This window comes from Hippoglossus stenolepis, chromosome 6 (genome assembly GCF_022539355.2).
Source record: "Hippoglossus stenolepis isolate QCI-W04-F060 chromosome 6, HSTE1.2, whole genome shotgun sequence".
NCBI classification, from domain to species: domain Eukaryota; kingdom Metazoa; phylum Chordata; class Actinopteri; order Pleuronectiformes; family Pleuronectidae; genus Hippoglossus; species Hippoglossus stenolepis.
Genome location: NC_061488.1, coordinates 25,722,410 through 25,743,158, shown reverse-complemented (window position 1 = coordinate 25,743,158; position 20,749 = coordinate 25,722,410). Strand labels below are relative to the sequence as shown.

General features: G+C 43.8%; 1 protein-coding gene across 1 annotated transcript in view; it reads right to left on the bottom strand.

Annotated features, from left to right (window-relative positions):
- The window catches only part of skia (v-ski avian sarcoma viral oncogene homolog a), a 73,405-nt gene extending 58,899 nt beyond the window's left edge, over nt 1-14,506 (bottom strand). Inside the window, exon 1 of the mRNA XM_035160389.2 lies at nt 13,126-14,506. Within this exon, the coding sequence (XP_035016280.1) occupies nt 13,126-14,031 (906 nt within the window). The 5' untranslated portion in view covers nt 14,032-14,506. The remainder of the gene's footprint in view (nt 1-13,125) is intronic.
- Nucleotides 14,507-20,749: the final 6,243 nt, after the last annotated feature.

Sequence of the window (20,749 nt, the reverse complement as noted above, 5' to 3'; positions counted from 1 at the left end):
TTAACTAACTTGACTCCATTCATTTGATAAATTGGTATACTGACAGCTCCTCATTGGATAATGTGAAGGACATCCAGGCCTTTGCTGCCGTTGTCCTTCATTTTAACAGAATCTGATCCTGCTGTACAGTGCTCTGAATAAAAGCCCTTCTCACATACATATAGTGTGAAATCACACTAGGTGTGTGTGTGCGCGCAAGTGAGCCAGAGAGAAAGAGGGGAAAAAACATGTGTGCATTCTCAGCTGTGGATGTGTGTCTGCTTGACCTGAGATGTATTGATTGCTGCAGGAAGTGGAATCTGATGTTTCACAGCACTTCCTGAGCTGGATGGCTTCGCCACAGATGGTGAAAGCAGTGAGAGGTGGATGTCTGGCAGGGCAGAGGAAGGGGTTCGACACAGGGGGAGTAACCAGTTCAAGAGAACATGGAAGGTAGAGAGAGAGAGAGAGAGAGAGAGAGAGAGAGAGAGAGAGAGAGAGAGAGAGAGAGAGAGAGACATAACATCTCTGGCTCTGTCCTTGAATCAAGACTAAACACTGCCTCCCGTCTGGGCCTCTTCTCAGAACACTGACTGCTCTGCGGTAAAATAAAGTGAACCCTTATCATTCTCCCCTGTCTCAGTCCTGAAGTCTTGTACGATATATCAAAACAGCGTCTAAATCTTGACACCATGTAGACCGCACTGCACACCTTTAAAAAGCAAACGCATCTGGGCTGAGTTTTAGACCTTGTGATTGAATATGACCTCCTTATTCACACTGGATAATATCTATGAGAAATGTTGCCAGTTCTAAAAAAGAAAAAAGACACATTGGCAGATATCTCGATATATGTGGCAGCTATCTTATATTTACCTCCATTGTGTTCTTCATAACCATGAGTGAAGTGTTACAAGTGTTACAGTGTTATTATAATTAAAGCCCAACAGATCAGTCAGCTGATTTGAAAAAATTAAATAGAGCAAAACTAATTCTCTCCATCCCAAATGAACCAACCATCTACTAACCTATAGTATAATATTAATGCTATAATATTTACATATGGGCACTTGAGGCCCAGCCTTATTTGTAACACTGGCCTTAGGTTGAGTCCGTGATGAGTTGATCAAATGGGAAATAAATTACACCATTTTGATCATTGACCCAAATTTGCTTAAATTTGATGCTGACCAAGAAATAGTGGAGAATCTTAAATAATTATTTTTGTATTATACATGACTAAACTTCTTGTGCTTTTAAATGTTTTTGAATCCGAACAGATTTAACTGAAAATAATACATTTTCTATTGCTGCACTGCCTCAACATGTACATATACTGTATCTTACTAACATGTAGCTTTTATTTCTTAGGATGTGCACCACCAGTGTATCTCCCGCCTAAATCAGTGCACTGAGGCGTGCATTTGCATTTAAGCTGACATATCAGCAAATTTATATTTTTTTCACACTTGCTTAAAGAAGAAATTGCTAAATCAAACATATGTGCATGATCATATTAAAATATATAAATCTGATGGTCTTAACCCTGAAGAACAGAGGCTGGAGGAAGTCTCAGTCCTAGAAAGTGGTTCTATATGGGAGATATGCATTGCTGTTGCAATAATGCTGGTGGGAAAAGTCTGAGTGCTATGCAAACCACAAGTGCTCTCACACACACACACACACACGCACACACACACACACACACACACACACACACATACATACACACATCTGGCTTAATCCTCTGCAGAACTATGCAGACGACCAGCAGCCATGCCTGAAGAGGGGGAATTGAGGGAAAAGGAGAAGCAGAGTGGGAGTGGAGGTGGCGTGGCAAGGTTCAGCTGCAGCCCTGACCTCTGTGTGCGTGTGTGTGTGTGAGAAGATAATTAAACAGGGCAGACGGATGAGCCCAGTGAGAAGGCTAGAGGTCGCATGGGATAAGTCAGCTTGTCCAACCTCAAGAGACAGACAGACAGACAAACACACACACACACTGTCAGCAGATGTATATAAATGGCCAGGGACTTTATATAAACAGATGTCCTACTGCTCAAGATAGCCTTGGCAGTTTCTTTGGAGGAAGATGCTGAGAATAACGTCTTTGTGCTCACTGTGGTTTGGAGGTGGTTACACACTCCGCACATTACCTTGTCTTAGAGATCTACAATTACATTAATTATAGTCCAAGGGCTTCAAGAGGTCTATTGTCTGTTCTAGAGGAGTAGAAGGAGTGTATGTGTGTGGGATGTGAAATCAATTGCCTGATTCTGGGTGGGTGGGGGACAGTCTGAGCCTGGTGGAGGATCAGACTGCGACCTGAGAAGCAGGCGTCCATGCCAGGAAGAGGGATCCCCTTTCAGCATATTGTTTTATTTAGCATCTGCATGGCCGCTTCATTTGCCAAAGTGCAGCTGGGATGGATTAATTCAGGAGATTGGTGACTTGGAGAGGAGGAATGGCCCAGCTAGTCTGGAGGAAGGATGTTAACCACATTATAAGCCTTTGTTTCCAACATCTCATTCCTGAGGAGTAAACTGAGCCTACTGAGCTCTACCCCTGCCTTGCCTCAACCAAAAGGCCCTGGTTTGCACACACACACACACACACACACACACACACACACACACACACACACACACACACACACACACACACACCCACACACACACACACACACACACACACACACACACACACACACACACACACACACACACACGCTTTCCACCTCGACTTCCTGACAGGCTGCAGCTGAGGTGTGGCCACAGTTCACCGACTTTGTTTCTGTTTCTCCCCAGGCAGCCTAAATGAAAACCTTTGAGTTCTGCTCTGCCTAAACTTTTCTCTCCCGGATGGATTTAACTATGCTCTCCAGTGTGAACTTACCAAGTGCGACTAGCCTAAACCTGCCCCTCACCAACTGGTTTCACTAGGAGCCTAATGATCTCACCCTCCAAACTTCCTATGCGTTACACTGACAACAAATCCTCTGCTGACTGTGGCACACCTGGCCTCACAGCACGTCTTATAAATGACTGTTGTGATAAACTTAGAAAGGTTATAATGGTCAATCAATCAAAGTTCAGGACAGACTTGCTTTGTTGGATCAATAGGGCAGGTCGATCCACCTCCTGATTAATCCAGTTTAAGATTAACCCATCCTGCCTTAGCATACAGTAACTAGGAGCAGTGAGACACAATTATGAGTCACAGCAGACTAAACAATAGTAAAGATCAGAAGTGTTTGCCAGCAAAACACACATTTTATAAGAAAAGACGTGCACAAGGTAGCACTGAATCGAATGCACTGAAGGGATGGCTCATTCATAACTTTGTTTTGCAACAACAAACCCAGCAAAAGCCTGTAAACAAAATGTGCTGCCTGCAGCTTCTGGTGGATCACTCTGTAGATTATTTAGTTTTGAAAGTGAATATTTTAAATGCATACACTATTACGCTGTTGGTCTAAAAATATCCCCTCAGAAATGTAAAGGCATATAACAAGATGCATTATGATTCTTGAACCCAAACAAGTTGATTTCTATTTAATTGGGACCAAAACATATCTGAAACATATGTTGCTTTCATATGTGAAACATGTATTCACTTACTATTAGCACTATCCTCCAACTGATATTGCCATGGCGACATTGCTAAGCCTCTTGGTAAACGCTACACAGTGACTGATTAAGCTGGCTAGTTAACACCAACGTTTCATATAAATGCAGTCAACATATCATAATGTGCTTGCTATCAAGCTGAAAATGATGAAGCCAATTTGAATTTTTGTTCTTTTTTGATACTGGAAAAATGTTGAGTTCCCTAACCTTTCAACATGATGCAGGTCAATTGCTTTCAGATTTGTGTATTTCATGTCACTGTTTTGGACGATACCAAGAATGCTTGCTCAAGAATCCGTGAATCATTGTAATGTCTCCGTAAAAAGGATGCTGACCCAATTTAATTAATGGCCACTGGTGCCATTAATAACATGGGTTTTCTGGATGTTACATATGGTATCTTTAACAAAAAGCATTGTGTAAAATGGCTGCCTCATTTCTTTGTTTGTGCTGGACAGAGGCAGTCGTGATGCTTCCTGGAAAGACCAGCTAAGTCACAAGCAGGAGGAAGGAGGGGTGGGGGTTGGGGGGTGTTGGCAAACAATGAGAACTAGCCCATGACTCAGGCGCTTTGGGACCACTGATCATCCAACAGTGGAGGGGGTGAGGGGTGGGTTATCACCTCTATCTGTCCCACAATCACAGATCCACAGCTGATACCCACCACAAAAGAGGTGACAATGGCTAGCCGGCGAGCGAGCGCACACACACACACACACACACACACACACACACACACACACACACACACACACACACACACACACACACACACACACACACACACACACACACACACACACACACACACACACACACACACACACACACACACACACACACACACACATATTCTCACAGAGCTCCTGGGAGCTGCCCTTCCACATGGCTGAGGCCAAGCCAGTATGACCCACCCCCCCATCCTTTGAAAAGTCAATGCAGGAAAAAAAAAGCCACAACAAGGAAGCTTCCCAGGACCCGGCCGGCCTTCACAACAGAGAATACATCACAGGCCCTTTCAGTCTCTCCTCATACCTCTTTTACACCAAAATAAGCAGGTACACACAGGGTTTTTAAATAAGTGCAAATCTGCGACAAAATTACACAAATGTTAATGCGCCGATGCCCGGAGTTTCAATATGCATCATAACATTGCGCAGAAAAAGAATAAGTAATTGGTGCTTTTACACGGGTGTCATTTTTCCATCACTGCCAATCAGACCAAGAGCCGGTTAAAAACTGTTTCTTCTGCAGAGTCATATAACCCGGGAGTGAATGCCAATGCAGACAAAAGCCAGGTATTAGTGGGTGTTAGCAGGTTTTTTTGATCAGTTCCTGCCTATAGATTGGCCACCAAATGCTTGTTCACCATTATTCCAAATGTGTTCTTAGGAATTTTTCTCCGACTGCTGTCACCATTCGATCCATTTGGCACTTTGCAAAGCTGCTGAGTTGACTTGGCAACTTCATCCTCAGAGGAATCACGCCAGTTCCATCAGAAATAAGATAAACACAAGTTATTACAGGTTTAAAAGCTCCCTGTATCTGCCTGTCCATTCCAAACCTTGAGGTTAAGGATATTCCTCCCCTTTACAGAAAGCAGTCCACCCGTAGACTGTTGTTCCAACTGTCTGAGAAGGACCACTTGGTACTGACATCATATTATGAGAGTATATTCTAGGCCATGCCTGGTGGATGTTGTGTTACACACTGCCAGTGCAGCTGACGAGTCTGTATGTGTGTGTGTGCACATGTATGTGCATTTGCACGTGATTCTGTCTGCTTCTGTATTCATTATAAGACATTGCGGGGGTGGGATCTGGGCACTGTGTGGATGTCTGTGCTGAAGTATGCGTGTAGATTGCAGTGTGTGTGTGTGTGTGTGTGTGTGTGTGTGTGTGTGTGTGTGTGTGTGTGTGTGTGTGTGTGTGTGTGTGTGTGTGTGCGCACGCAGGAGGGGGGCATCACTGTGGGAGACAGGCAGATGGGGATGGAAATGAGTAGGCAGTGAGCTCATGCTAATCTCCTCCTACAGCTCCTACAGCTGATCCAGGCACAAAACAAGCACGCACACACACACATACACACCCACAATTACACACCCGCACCACTACAAATCATATGCTCGACCAGCCCCATGCACAATCACACACCAAATGAGGCAGAGGATACCTTTGCTATTCGAATGATTCCATGTGTCTCGTGCATATTTTGTGAGGTGAGCACAAAATCTTTCACTGAAATCTTGAATACATTTGAGCCCACCATTTATCACACAAATATTTAATTCAGTTCATCACGTTGCCTGTAGATGATTTTTTGGATTGCAGTGTGTGTGTGTGCATGTTTGTGAGGGAGAGTCTAGCTGCCTTCGTCAGACAGCCATCTGCCCCGTGGGAGTTGCTCAGCAGCACGCGATTGGCCGACTGCATTTCAAGAGAGGCAAAGGGTGAGGTGGGTCACCTCTTTATTTGGGCTAGGAAAGGTCGTGTGGTGCTGGCTGCTCTTCCAAACATATGGGTGCAAAGGGAGAAAATGGACGGGGGGAAGGGCAACTCCAGAGGACAGCGCTGCTGTCATATACAAAGCATGCTCCTGGGCTGACGCAGCACAAAGTAAAACCCCCATCCCACAATCGAGCAAAGCTGCCCTGTTGGGGGTTTCTAGTTTGAAACCTTCATGTTTAAAAAACAACCAGTTCCATTTATTCTGTTGTTCGTTGTTAAACATTTACATTCTACTTTTAATTGTCACATCTACACTTCTTTTCCCAATAAAGCTTGATATCTCTTCCAAGGTGATGTAGGTTTTGAGTGTTTCCCTGACCACCATCACCACCCCCTCCCCCACTGCAGCCATCGTCACAGAAACAATCCGATTTTTGGTGCAGATCCACATTGTAAACTCACCGGCTGAGAACACTGTGGTTTGTGCATTTTGGGTAAATCTGAGCTGTATTCTGGCACTTTACTGACATTGAAAATATCCATTAAGAATAGTTAAAAAAAAAAACTCAACTAAAACTTAAAGAAATTATAACTTAAATTATTTCAATAATGATATTTTTTTTGCATAATTAGCAATTTAGACATGACATTTTTAGGGGGACAACAGTTGTGAGTATGCAGACACATAAATGCAAATTTAGTGTGATGCTGGGCTTGCATTGGAGCATCACTGGTAAAGATGGTTAAACACTGGTAAAGATGGTTAAACACAGGTTAAAAGAGGCAAAAGGTTAGAGGATGGTGCTTGGGGATGTGTAGTTAAGGCTGAAGCTGGGCTTACAGTGCCATGTGTCTTGATGAATATTTCAAAGACCCTCTCATTAAATAAACACAACAGGCCTCACTGCCTATGGTAACCTACCATCAATATTGAATGCTTGCAAAAAAATGGACACAGTGTCGTTCACAAGCCAATGGCCAAGCCAGACATCAAATTGCACCATCTGACTGTGGTGGAGCTTTTTTCAATGCAACACCTGGAGGAGGTCACTGGGTTCTTCCTTCCGTGCTGCTCTGACAATAATCCCAATAGGATACGCTCAAGGTGCTTCCAAGACTTAAGAATAGCCACTGCAAGCTGAGTGTGCTAGTTAGTTTCACGCTTTATCGGAAGGCTATGAATATTCTGACAGGGAGGAAATACTTTATTTCCACGCATGCTCCTGGCTCCTCAAACACATTTGCTCTTAGCTTTGCATGCACTACTTTCCCAGACAACTTGTATGCATGGTTGACTACAACACAAGCAACGTTATCGTCTTCTTGAGAACCATGTCTTCCCTCCCGTCTTCTTTGAATGGCTGGTTGGGTAGGTGGGATGTGTCCCCCTGATCCAAAAGCGCCTCCTTTTCCTTTTCCTACCCCTTGTGTCTTCCTCCACACAACATATGACTACAGCAGGACAGTCCCAGCAAGGTATATTGATACACCTCCTATTCTATGGGCTATTCAAGAATCACATGGCCAGTCGCTCCGTCAATTTGTCAAATGAAAACTGCTGGGGGATGGGAGCAGGTTAGAGGGGGTGTGGGGCAGAAAATAACTGGCAATGAGGGCTGAAACATCTCCCTTCTTCCTCACCTCCATCATTCTCTCCCACTGAAAGACACGTGTGTTAAAAAGTTGTCCTCTCAGAGAAGCTGCATTTAACCCTTGAAATTCAGCATGAAATATGTGTAATGCCTCAAAAACAAAAGGTTGAGAAATGTTTGAAAATGTTCTGCCAGTTTGATTCCCAAATTTTGGTAATGATACTATTTTCAGCTCCTTATCTTAAAAAATACGATGTTTTTGGAAAAGAAACGGAACAAAAACGGCCAAAGTTAGATCAAATTTAGCTCCTAAACAAACCAATGACGGCCCCTTGCATGGTTCATTAAATCAAGCATCATCCTACAGAAATTCAGAATGGTTAAATTAACACAGGGACATGGTGCTGATGGCTTCGCCAGACAAGTGACAGTAAAGTCATAGTTTCACAACAAATATACTTTCTAAATGCTTTCATCCATTGTGCATCGATTGATAGTCACTGGGAAAATCCCCCTTTGTTCGCAGAGTTTTAAAGGCTTTGAAATAAACAGCTTATGGCAAGGAGACATGCTGTATGAAAAGAATCACTGCACTTAATTCATTTTCCACTGCTACTTCAGTAGCAGCCTTTTGAAAAGATTTTCCAGACAACACAACACACAATATAACCTGTGATGCTCTGCCACTCTCTCCGGTTTGTTATAGTGCTTTCCTGTCTATGAGCGTGCTGGAAACACAGGCTGAGACAGATGTTTAAAGGCACATCAAAACCATTGCACAGACTTTTCATCTCATCTCACAACACGATTGTTCCTCAAAGTTTTCCATCGAGGAACCGCAGAGCCACAGTCGCTCTTTGCTGAATTGTTTTTCCTGAGGGGGAGAAAAGAGCTAAATAAATGTGGTTTTTGCAGATGGTTTTCTGCATGGATTAAGAAAAATGAAAGAAATCTAAAAAAGGGACAGCATATGTGGTAATTACCTAAACAATTCAACTAAACTCTGATCTGTACACTGCTTGTTTTAATTTAAACTTGCATTTGTATATTATTCAGGTTAAGAGTAATCACAGAGAAATTAGAATGCAACCTATGCCTTGACAGCAAAAATGCATTCAAGGTAAAATAACATTGTTTTATTTCAGAGCAAACGAGCCAGTGAAGTCCACAGAGAGGGAACTGTCTGTGTCGGGTCTGTCACTTTGGTTTAACTCAGCTCGAGAAGTGATGGAGTTATCAATCACACTTGACTTAAAGACACTTGAATGTCAATACGTCATTGATCTCCCTGGCCCTCAGCCATGCCTTGCAGCATGGACTGAATCTCCTCCATTAGAAACCCAGACTGGCGGCTGGGCAAGGCAAAATAACTCATTATACAGGCATGATTAAATTGTTGGCTTCTTCCTTTTTTCAAAGCACAGGGTATAAATTCTAAGGCCCTGTTCAGACATGGTGTAAACACACGTTTCAGGTTATTCAATCACAAGAGGAACGCACCCAAGATGCATTGAGGACACATTTTAGATCTGATCCCTAGAAAGTGAGATCCATCAAAAGTGGTCACTGAATACATTCTAAAGGTGTTCAAAATTCTACTAGTTGACTGACAAAGACAGAAACATCCAAACAGAGAAACAGATTGAAAGCTATTAAAAACCCTTTTCCACCACTCATGCAATTGGACAAACTAAAACTGTGCAGCAGACTTTGGCAACTGTACCATTTCGTCAAACACCCAGGAAAGAGAAATAAAAATATTCCCTTGCCTGCCATTGCAATGCACAGCCACCAGCTGCTGTCCTGTCCACAGTGTGGACATGGCTGGCTGTCAGCAGGCTTAGCCAACACTGTGCCTTGCATATGAAGCAGGACATGGGCCTATATCCCCTTGGGGAGTTTACTTCCTCTGAGCCCCCACCACCACAACTGCCCCACCTCCCTCTTGAAACAAGCGGCCCCTTCTGCTGGAGGCCAGATATCCTGAGCAGCCGTGAGGGCGTCTTGGGGTGGGGGTGGTTATAAAACTAACGGAGGGAAGTTGAGCACATGCACAGCCAAATATTTGAGTGCGATGCTTTATAATATTAAAAAAACATAAATGACAATTCCTTGCTATACCATTAGTCAGCTTCTCCTACAGAGAGCCATAGGATAACAATGTACAGGAATGTGCTGGCAGTCAACACTGTAACATAGAATATCTTGTGCACAAACACAAAATGGGTGCTTTGTTGTTCTCAATGAATTCTTTATACACATGAATCTCTAAACAAATCACTTTCCACCACCGCAGAATGAAAATTACTCACTGGATAAGAGGAAATCTGCACTTCCTTTTCAGCTGTAAGCAATGGACTCACTGGTGACTGTAGGAATAATCATGGATGGGGACGGTAACAGTTGTGTTAAACATCTTGACATAGCTACAGATGTGGCATGTTTGTAATATAAGCCAAGATCGAAAGAAAGCAAAAAAAACATCTTGTGTGTGATCCAATGACATCAACAAAGAAAACTGCATTATTTCTAAAAACTGATGTAATTGGTGAAAACATAAGAGACCGTTCGGGACTATCGCCACTTAGGAAGGAACTAACTAAATTAAAGTTTGACGTAAACTTGCTGGTTTTTGAACAGAAAAGCTTGAGTTGGCTTAAAGACAATTCTCTTTCTCATATCTGCCTTACACAGACGGATTCTGTAGAAATCACATCATCTTGAGGGCAAATTATAAAGTTAGCAACATACTAAATCTGCAGCCACAATCCTTATCTAAACATCCTGATGCGGAAAGCCACTGATTATGTGTGCCACCCACATGTGTACCAGCCAGAAACCAAAAGACTTGCGGCCGGGGGCTGGCACAAGCAATCCGGAGAAGTGTTCCACACTCAGCTTATAAATTTATTTAAACAATTCAATAGTGCTCCGGCTCACATCCTCTCAGATAAGAACAGAGAATGAGCTCATGCTTCTTCTGCAAATACAGGCAGGCAGCAAAAAGTGAAAAGCTGTTTTTACTCAAACGGTCCGTGAGTCAGATATGTGTCTGTGTGCGTCTCGGGGGGAGGCTCTCAGAAGAGCGTCTGCGAGGAGGGAAGTGCGGCAATATCACTTCCTGTGTCTGTCTGCATGCGAGACTGCTGCTAACACGTTTGTTACAACCTTATTAATATTCACAGAGCCGCCCAGTTCCTGGGCTGACAGCACACCGATGATGGCATTTTCTTGTGTGCTAAAAGGTAGAAGGCAGCGCAACGCAGTCTAGCACTTTGCCTCACATCCTCCATGAACCGTGCCTGGGCTGTGCTGAAATGTGCTGACAACGGGGAGCTCTGTTGGTGTAAGTTAAGCATTTTTCCTCCACTCCTACCCAGCATGTATTCCTTCATTAGCGTTTCTTGAAACATGGTAGTTGAGGAAAGAAAAGGAGGAGTCGAATTAAAAAGCAGGGTAGAGGCTCAAAATGAGCCTTGGGCTTAACACTTGAGTGCCCCATCGGCACTTACAAAAATAGAGGAGGCCCCTGAAAGTGGGGGTCCTTGAGGTGTGCCCACTCAAGTCTGAATGAAAGTGTGTGCCAAGAGTGGGTATTCACCATGCATGGCAGGACTTTGGCACTCTTCGGGACTTCAAGGGTCTCTCTCTGAATTCACTTCTCTTTGGCAGATTCCCCTGAAAGAAGCCTCAGCGGGGACCTGGGGGGTTGGGGGGGCTTCTTGTAAACACTTTTGCAGTTACTTTCTGTGCCTCATCAACAAGTCTGCTTCCCCCATAAGTCCACTCTGGTTTCAGTCAGGTTGGAGTAAAGATGGAGTTAAGAGGGGCAGGATCAGTGTGAGTGCGTGTATGTCAGAGGTGGGTGGCTGGCCTGAGTTAGGTGGATGTTTTGGGGGGGGTGGGGGGATCCCGATGTTTGCTGAATGCTCCCCTTTGTTGGGATCATATTATGTTTCCACCACAATACTTCTAAACCCTGCTTCATCAACTCCATTCATGTGTAACAGTTCATGCAAATGGCCACACTAGCCTTTTTTTCCGAGAGGTGGGGTGGGGGGTGGGATTCTTTTTATCAGTCTACCACCCAACTACCCTCTCTGCAAACTCCTGTCTGCACACTGAAGAACAGATTATAATCTCTTCATACACCTTTACAGACACTTAGCCCAAAAGGCAGAGCCGAGGGAAGCACTGAGAATCAGATTAAAATGTGTGTAGCCAGAGTCAGTGTGGACGCTTGGATTCTGATTATTCAAACATTTAGGAAAAAAGAATCAGAAAATGTTGTTACAACCAGGAAAGAAATATGAAAGGCCTTTGACACTGGTGGCAGCACTTCAAACCAATCAAAAGCCAAACAATTGTTACACACACTTCGGTACTATGGCACAAAAGGCTCCCAACATACACACACACACACACAATTGGCAATTTTTCGGATTGATAACAATAATCACACTGCTGACCAGGTGTATCCCTTCCCTTGGGAACACACAGACTGATAGAACAGCCAGAAACGTAGACTGAGCAAGATATAGCCTCAGTCCCAAGAAGAGAGGGAGCGAGAGAGAGCATGAGCGTCTGTGTGTGAGTCAGAGAGAGAGAGAGAGAAAGAGAGAATGGAAAAACTGAAAACTCTTTTAATCTGAAGCAAGGAAGGAAAAGTGTTTCCTCGTTGACATCAGAGCTGATGTTTGAGCTACACACTTCTCCTGGATGCTGTTTACTGTTTCCCATTGAGCCATTTGTTGGTAAATGAGACTGTATTTACAGTACAGGCCAATAAAAGCCTGAGAGGTGTTTCACAGGCAAATAATGGTTTTATTGCCACCAGAGGCGTTTTGTTGTCACTGCTGGATGAGCCCTAATTAGTAACAATATGGCAATGATGACCAAATACTAAGTGGTCTCTCTACAGGAAGGGGTCAATGACCCCCAGATAGACACGCATGACACACAGTACGAGACATCCATGCGACGAGTCACAGATACATTTTCGAAATATGTAGGTAACATATTTGTATTATTCATTCTGTTGTGGGGCCCACAGGGAAGCCTCCCAAAAACAACTAGGATTCCCAGGACCACAGGCTGAACGAGGAAATCCAGATCTTCAGCACACCCTCTAGATGCGAACATTTCTTGTGGCATGCAGGGAAGTTTTGGCAAATTCAATTTTAAGGGCCATAAGTTTGCATCTAGGGGGGCCACACTACATGGATTCACTAATGTAGTGCATTTGAAGGCTTGGATAAAACTGTATTTTAAAGGCAATATGAAGAAAGCTCTGTGCTGTTAAAAGGGAGAAATATATGTATGCATATAGCTTCTGTCCCAATGCAAGAATAGCAAAGAGGAAACATAAACTAAAATGCATAAACTGGGTCTTGACAACAGGGGAGGAAATACAACCAAACCAAAAAGTAGATGAGCTGCACAGGAAGGAAACAGCTCCCATAGTGAGGGGCAGCAACTCACCCTGGACGATGCTTTCCTCTTGTACTTGTTGGCGAAGTCAAATTTCTCCTTGATCTCGTCCAGGAGCTGCTCCAGACGGGCCTTCTCCTCTTTCCCCGTGTAATCCTGGCCCAGGAGGATGTACGCTCTCCAGTTTGCCGAGTCGAAGCCCCAGTGGCAAGTCCTGTTCTCCTGCGCCTTGTGACTGTGCACCACGAACTTATGGGTCGGGTACATGAGTCTGCAGTCCATGCACTGGATGCACGCTGCGTTGGGGCTGGTGTACAGCTCCGGCACGAACAAGCCCTTGCACTTGCCGAAGCACTCGTGGTAGACTTTGAAGCTCCTCTCGGTGAGCTCCAGCTCCAGCGCGCCGCCGCTCAGCTCCTTCTTGCAGCGCGGCGGGTAGGCGCCTCCGTAGATCAGGGCGTTGCAGAGCCGCTCGGAGTCCGTCTTGGTGATGAGGCCGCAGGACGGCGCCGAGAAGGGCAGGATCCCCATGACTTTGAGGATCTCCAGCTGGTCCGCCGTGCACCGGGAGCAGTAGATGTGCAGCTCGTCGCACACCGAGTTGATCTGTTGTAGGCTGAAGTCCCGCAGCACCGTGTTGAGGATCTGCGGCAGGCACAGGCGCTTCTCTCCGCCGACCACGAAGCACGAGATGGTCTCGGCTTCCAGCACCGTCTCGCACCTCTCTGTGGAGCGGTCCGACGGGATGAACAGCGGGCCCGGCATCACCGGCGGCGGCAGATGCTGCAGAACCGGCTCGGACTCCTTACAGTCCTTCTTGAAGAGGAGCTCATGTTGCCACCGGGCAGAGAAAGCCGCCGGTCCGCCCAGAGAGCTCATAGAGCTGAGGTGAAACTGCTTGAGAGTTTGTTGCAGTCCCGGATGAGGCTGGAAGCTCTGCCGACTTACTGTCTCCATGTTTTTCCTGCAACTTTAGAAGCGCAAGTACTTCTCGTCGTCGACCGGGAATCACGAGTTTCAATCCGTTCCTGAGCCTGGTAAATCCACAGAGTCCCAGAATTGACCAAAATGTCGAAGCACTTCATCAAACATCCAGTAAAAAAAAGTCCCACACGGCGAGTTGGCTGTTTTATTCCTGCGGCTACTGAGTGAACACCGGCCGGTCGCTCCCTGCAGCGACTCGCCGACTGTCCATATCCGACGAACACGGCTCTCCAAACTCCAGAGAAGAGAAAAAGTTCCGAGTGTCGAGGTCCAGGACGAGGCGGCCGGAGACGAGACACCAGCGGCGGCTGTGGGTCGATACGGCGCGATAAGAAAAATCCTGATTTGAGGCTGTGTCCGCTGTCGAGGAGCAGAAACCCGCTCCGTCTGCCCCGCAGTTCACTGTGACTGTTTGAGATGAGAGGTCTGAGAGCCAGCCTCTCTCTCTCTGCCTGTCTGTGTCGCTCTCTCTCTCTCTCTCTCCCGCTCTCAGCCTGTCTATGTCGCTCTCTCTCTCTCTGCCTCCCTCTCTCTCTCTCTCTCTCTCTCCACACCCTGCCTATGTCTCTCTCTCTCTCTCTCCCTCTCCCTCCCTGTGTGTTTGTGTGTCTGGCTCAGTCATTGAATACCAGCCAGGAATGTGAGTGACTCTGCAGGCAGCAGGCTGAGCTCCTCCAGGAACAAGCCTGCAGAAGAAGGAGAAGAAGAATATATATATCTATGCATATGTATTTACTACTTAACAAAGACTATTATTACTATTATTGTATAACTGCTTTTGCTGTCATTAATAACATAATTACACCTCTCTCTCTTCTCCCCCTCCCTCTCTCTCTATTCTCTCCCCCATTTTTCTCCTCTCACTCCAACCGGTCGAGGCAGATGTCCGCCCCCATTGAGTGTGGTTCTGGTTAATGTTGTTAATGTTAAAGTTTTTTGTGTCTCCACAGTCAACTTAGTGTTTGCTTGTTGTGGGAACTGTCAGGTTACGGTTGGGTTTCTCTAGAATATTGTAAGGATTTACTAACACTTCTAACTGCCTTAAGATGATACATACATACATGTGGTAAATGGGTTTACGTGGGTTTAACCTTAACTGTGTGTGTGTGTGTGTGTGTGTGTGTGTGTGTGTGTGTGTGTGTGTGTGTGAGAGTGAGAGAGAGAGAGAGAGAGAGCGATGGGTGGTGTTTTGCGAGACAAGACAAATTTAGCTTTGGAAGGGGAAACTTGCACTGACTGTGGTTTATTTATTTTCTCTTCTGCTTGGATGTGTCAAAACGGTTTGGCAAGTAGCAGCGAATAAACAAGCTTCATGTGTTGGTGACCTTGAGAGACAATCCTGCTAATGAAATGATGAGAGACGTTTTATTTTTCACAGATCAGACTTAAGAAAGCGTTTGTAGGCAGTAAAATCACCACCACGGTCAGAAATAAATAAATCGAGATATTTGGATTCATCTATTCATTGTATTGATTTTACTTAAAGCCATAGACATTGTAAACTCTGCAAAAGGCCTTTTTGTAGAATATGTTGATGTTTGCATAGTTTGTTCAAAGGAATGAAAAGCTTCCTACTGCCAGTTACCACTGTGGTATCTATACAAGAATGAGTGAGTTTTGGGGTGTAACAGTCTATTGATTCTGAAATGTCTGCTAATGTTGTTATACGTTCAGGGGAAATACTGTGACATCTTACTTCAGGGAGTGAAGAGGTAACGTGAAGTTATCATCAACCGGGTGCTTCCACATCAGGGGGTCGTGTGTCCACAGCAAGTTCAACTTAAGCAGCGTTGATGCACTTTGCTGTTCCTGTGGCGTCCCCTAGCCACACACGGCTGTAACTGCAGCATGATGGAAGGGGTGCGTAAAGGATCTGGAAGAATGTTTCAGTGCAGGTCAGCAGAGTCCAGGGGTTCAATTCAAATAGGAACCAATGATATATCTAGTTTTATCTATTATTTGAATCCTTTCTAAAGGTCTTTTTCGTCCCATAGTCTCTCTCTCTCTTTCTATCTCTCTTTGCAGGTATCTCCGACTCCAGAGCTGCACGATAACAACTATTATTATGATTATTAACAATAATACGTATTATTAATAATTTGGTATATGAATTGTTGCTGCTATCATTAATAATCAATAGAATCTTTACACTGTTATTGTTTTCATTATAACTAGTCAGAGCTGATACCTCGATGGTGTGCAAGTGTTCCTGGTCTTTCTCTCCTCTCTCTCCCCCTCTCCTTCCCCTCCCCCTATCGTTCTGTCTCTTCTCTCCCCTCTTTTCCACCCATCTCTCCTCTCCTCCCGATCCCAACCGGTCGAGGCAGATGGCCGCCCACATGGAGTCTGGTTCTAGAGGTGTCTTCCAGTTAATGAGGGAGTTTTTTCTCTCCACTGTCGCATAGGTGCTGCTCATTGTGGGAACTGTTGGGTTTCCCCTATAAATTTTAAGGTCTTGACCTTCTATGTAAAGTGCCTTGTATATAATGTATAATGAGATAATGTATATTATGATTTGAGACCATAGAGTTCAATGGCTCAAATCCTGGAAAAGGGTCAGTAAAGTGTGAGTGGATATTATTCACCCTAAAGGGGGCTTCCATGTTTGATCACTGGGTATATTGAGTTTTACCAACTTATACCAACAATACAGAGCAGGAGCACTCGGAAGCATATGACCCCCTCGGCATTTACCAGTACCTGGTGGTTTGAGAAGGGTGGGGCTCAGGCATGGGCAATTGAAATTACATCAATAATTGAGCCTATAGGTTTTACTGTTTATAGTGTGTCTGTCAAAGAGTTTTAAATAATAACATAAATTCAAGAAATAATTCGTTTGCATGTATTACTATACCATGGCTTTGTCTCCAGCATCTACATTACTGGTACTCTCTGTTCACCAATTATTAGACGTCAAAAAAGTGTGTTCAGAAGTGACTTCAAAATGTTATTACTTGTTTTTAAATCACTGAATGGCCTTGAATCCTGTTACTGAGCAGACCGTCTCACCCCTCATACCCCTGCTCGTCATCATCTGATACCCTGGCAAGACTAGAGACAGAGGGAGGAAGGGCATTCTCTGTTAGGGCTCCACAACAACCTCCCTCTGTCCATCAGACAGGCCATCTCAGTATCCTCTTCTAAAACTCTTTAAAAACAACACAAAAAAAGGCTTTCAGCTAGACTTTTGTTTGTTTTACTCAACATTATAATAATTATTATTATTATTATTATGAAATAATATTATTATTTATTTTTATATGACTTTTAACTAGACATTTCTTGTGTCATTGCTTTATTTGACCTATTGTCTCTTTTTTTGAAAAGTTCTACTTGTTTAATAAAGAGTTTAATAGTATCATTATTATGACTTAATGTGAGGCTTTTCTGTCTTCTCACAATATCATCAATTCACTTAAATTGTATTTGCATTGTGTCAAATTACAACATACATTATCTCAAGTACCTTCACATAGCAAGGCTGAGACCTGACAACATTGCGGACACCCAACAGTTCCCGACACGAGCAGCACATGGCGACAGGGGAGAGAAAGTTCATTATTTCTGAAGGTTTTAGGATGGTATGATGAAGTGAGTAACAGCGTGTTCCAGTCAGTCGTCATGAATGTTCTCCACTGATTTTCACTTTAGATTCTTTTGGTGTGATTCAGAGAGTAATGACTAGAAGGAGTGGAGTTCTGCAAGTGCATGAATGAGAATTTATGTTTAAATAAGTACAAACTTCTAATAGATTCAGTTCCAGCTAGCTATGCTGGCAGAAAGCGACAAAAACATCTTCTGTGTAGGGTTTGCAATCAACGATCATTTTCATTATCGATTAATCTGTTGATTACTTTCATGATTAATCCATTAGTTGTTTGGACCATAAAATGTCAGAAAATTGTAAAAAAAAAAAATAGATCCTTCTTTCCCAAACCCAGAGATGGCCTCTTCAAATCTTGTTTAGTTAACAAACCAAATATATTATTTACTGTCATTAGATAAGCAAAGAAAATAGAAAATATTCACCCTAAAGAAGCTGAAAAAATCTAAAGAGAATTTAGATTTTTTAATTTTTTTTATTTACATAAAAGAAAAGACTCAAAGCAATTAATCGATGATCAGAATAGTTGCCAATTGATTTAATAGTCAATTACTGATCGCTTATCTGGTTACTTGTTGCAGCCTCATTCCTGTAGGTTACATTCAAGCTGTTTTCAGGCAAGTCCTGCAAAGGAACTGATGAGAATTGGGTCCAGACTGCAGTTTGCTTACATGCAAAACACAGCAGGAGATATTCTGCACAGACGCATTTGCAACAGAAACAAATTCTCCATATGATTCAGGTGAGGGGTGGTGCAGCAGGCAGAGTTACATCAGAACATATTTATTCTGCTTCAGAGATCACGATTGAGATATTTGTCATCTTTTTGTGTTTTTCAGTTTTGCATCTGTCGTGTGTTAGAAACGTCATGAACACACCCACTCGCTCGCAGTGAATCCTGCGGAGGCTCTCCTGCTGTGTTCTCACATTGGCTCCTTGGAACATTCTGCAGACTTTTTTCCCAGGGACTGGCCGGAGAAAGTCCACAGAAACTCCGGAGGCTCTCCCCTGTACATTTGAGTTCACACATAGCCCCTTGAGAGAATATCTGGAGGATCTCCAGAGTTTAGTGCATGTCAAAAAGCAGCTATCATGTCAGACACAGAGACCACTACCTGTGCAAACTGACTGTAGCTCTCTGCTAATACAACAGGAGATGCTGCACAGAAGTGTTTGGCAAGGAGATTAACTGTTATTTATCAAGAAAGCACATAACTCTTTAAATTTGTGTTTTTTAAAGAAAAAACTGAACAGTGAACCTTGGTGGTGTTGGTAGACATGCTTTTGAAATAGCTGCTTTCCCCTGCTTCTAGTCTTTATGCTAATCTAGGTTAATCATATCCGGATTCAAATCCAGCGTCTGCACAGTATATTACATGCAGTGCATTGAGTAGTGAGCCACCAAGCAGTGGCATACAGTGAGTGGTCAGTGATGGTTCCAGTGCAGGAGCCACGGGACTGGGCTTTGTCCCATCTAGCTGGCAGATAACTAACCTTTCCTGAGGGGGACCAGAGCCTTCACGGGGCCTATCAGTCTAGCACGCAGCCGTCCTCTCTGCCAGCACTGAGCTCTGACAGCTACAGGCTGGATGTGGGCCTACAGTACTATACTGGCATACTGTATCACTGTCTGTGTGTATACGTGAAGTGGTAATGGATACAAGTGAGATGCAAAGCTTGTGCTTCCTTCAGGCTTCTCATCCTACCAAGGCCAAAGCTGCTAGACAGTATGTATTGTATGCCAAGCCGCGTTTTCAATGATTCATAATGTTGCCAGCATGCAGCGATTGTCCTCTTGCTCTCCTTTTTTCCCTCATGAGATTGTCTCTGCTCTTCACTTACTTGTGTTCTTTTTATTTGTTGCCATTCACTCTGCTGGCGCTTTTTTAATTCTTCCCTTGTATGTGATGATAACCTCTATTACAGCTCAAAGTGTTTTTCTTGAGAGCTGCAGTGTCTGGGGCACAATGGACACTATCTACTGCTCACTGTGAATATGAAGGTCCCACTGGATGCTGGGCCTCCCCTCATTGCAGCAAACACTGCATTTCATAATGTTTTTTGCAAACCGACGTGATCATTGCATGGCAGTGCAGCTGCAAGTGCAAAACTATTTTGAAAACTCCTCCCTGCTGCTGTGTTCAAGGAAGCTCTGGCTTCCAGTATTTAGCAGCCGGGACAACAAATCAAGACACTTTGCTCCTGTCTATTTTCACACTGGACCAGGCACTACATAAAATAGACACAGGTTTCAAATGAAATATTCTGTTTTGGTAAATCACCAAAAATTGTGAGACACCTCGTGGAAATTACACTTCCCAATATGGTGGTTTCAGGCTGCGTTAGACTCACCATCAAATTTTTATTTGACGATATATTAAGTATCCAAGTGATCTCTTCTTTTCGTTGAAGTACTTTAACAGTGTATAAATAAATGACCTGCCAAACCCTGTGGGACAAACCTCTTTATTACAGCAGCAAGATTGGCTCGGCAGAAGGTCTGAGGATGTGTGGTCAAAAGCACACCATGAAAACCAGAAATTTTCAATGTTTCATCCTGAATAAATTTCCTTACGGTTTCTCTCCTAAAATAGAGTTAAAAATTAAGTTAATAAAATTGTAATTAACTGTTATTGAGATTAAAAGTGTTAGTCAGCTTTAGGTGAATTTTTCAGATGGACAAAGGGAAAAATTCACCTAAAGCAAGAAAGAAAAGGACATGAAGACAAAGTATTTGAAAAACCCAGGCTGTGTTTTTCTTAACTCTAAGGGTACCGTCACAAATATGCTAATATTTCAGAGGTGAACCTTCGCCTTCCATTCATTTCCAATTGAGCCCACACGAGTGCGGGGTAAGAAAACATTCTCTTCCTGTGGCTAAGCGAATCACAGTGTGGCTTTACGTGGAGTTTAACTTTGGGGAAAGTAGAACCTCAATATCCGCTTCACATTTGTGTGACCAAACTCAGCTACATGTGCTACATCCAAACAATTACAGCCTAAAGACTACGTTTCATCCATATAACACCACAAGGTGCAGATCAGATGGAACAGAACAAACCCCAGAGGTTGCACTGAGATGGACCT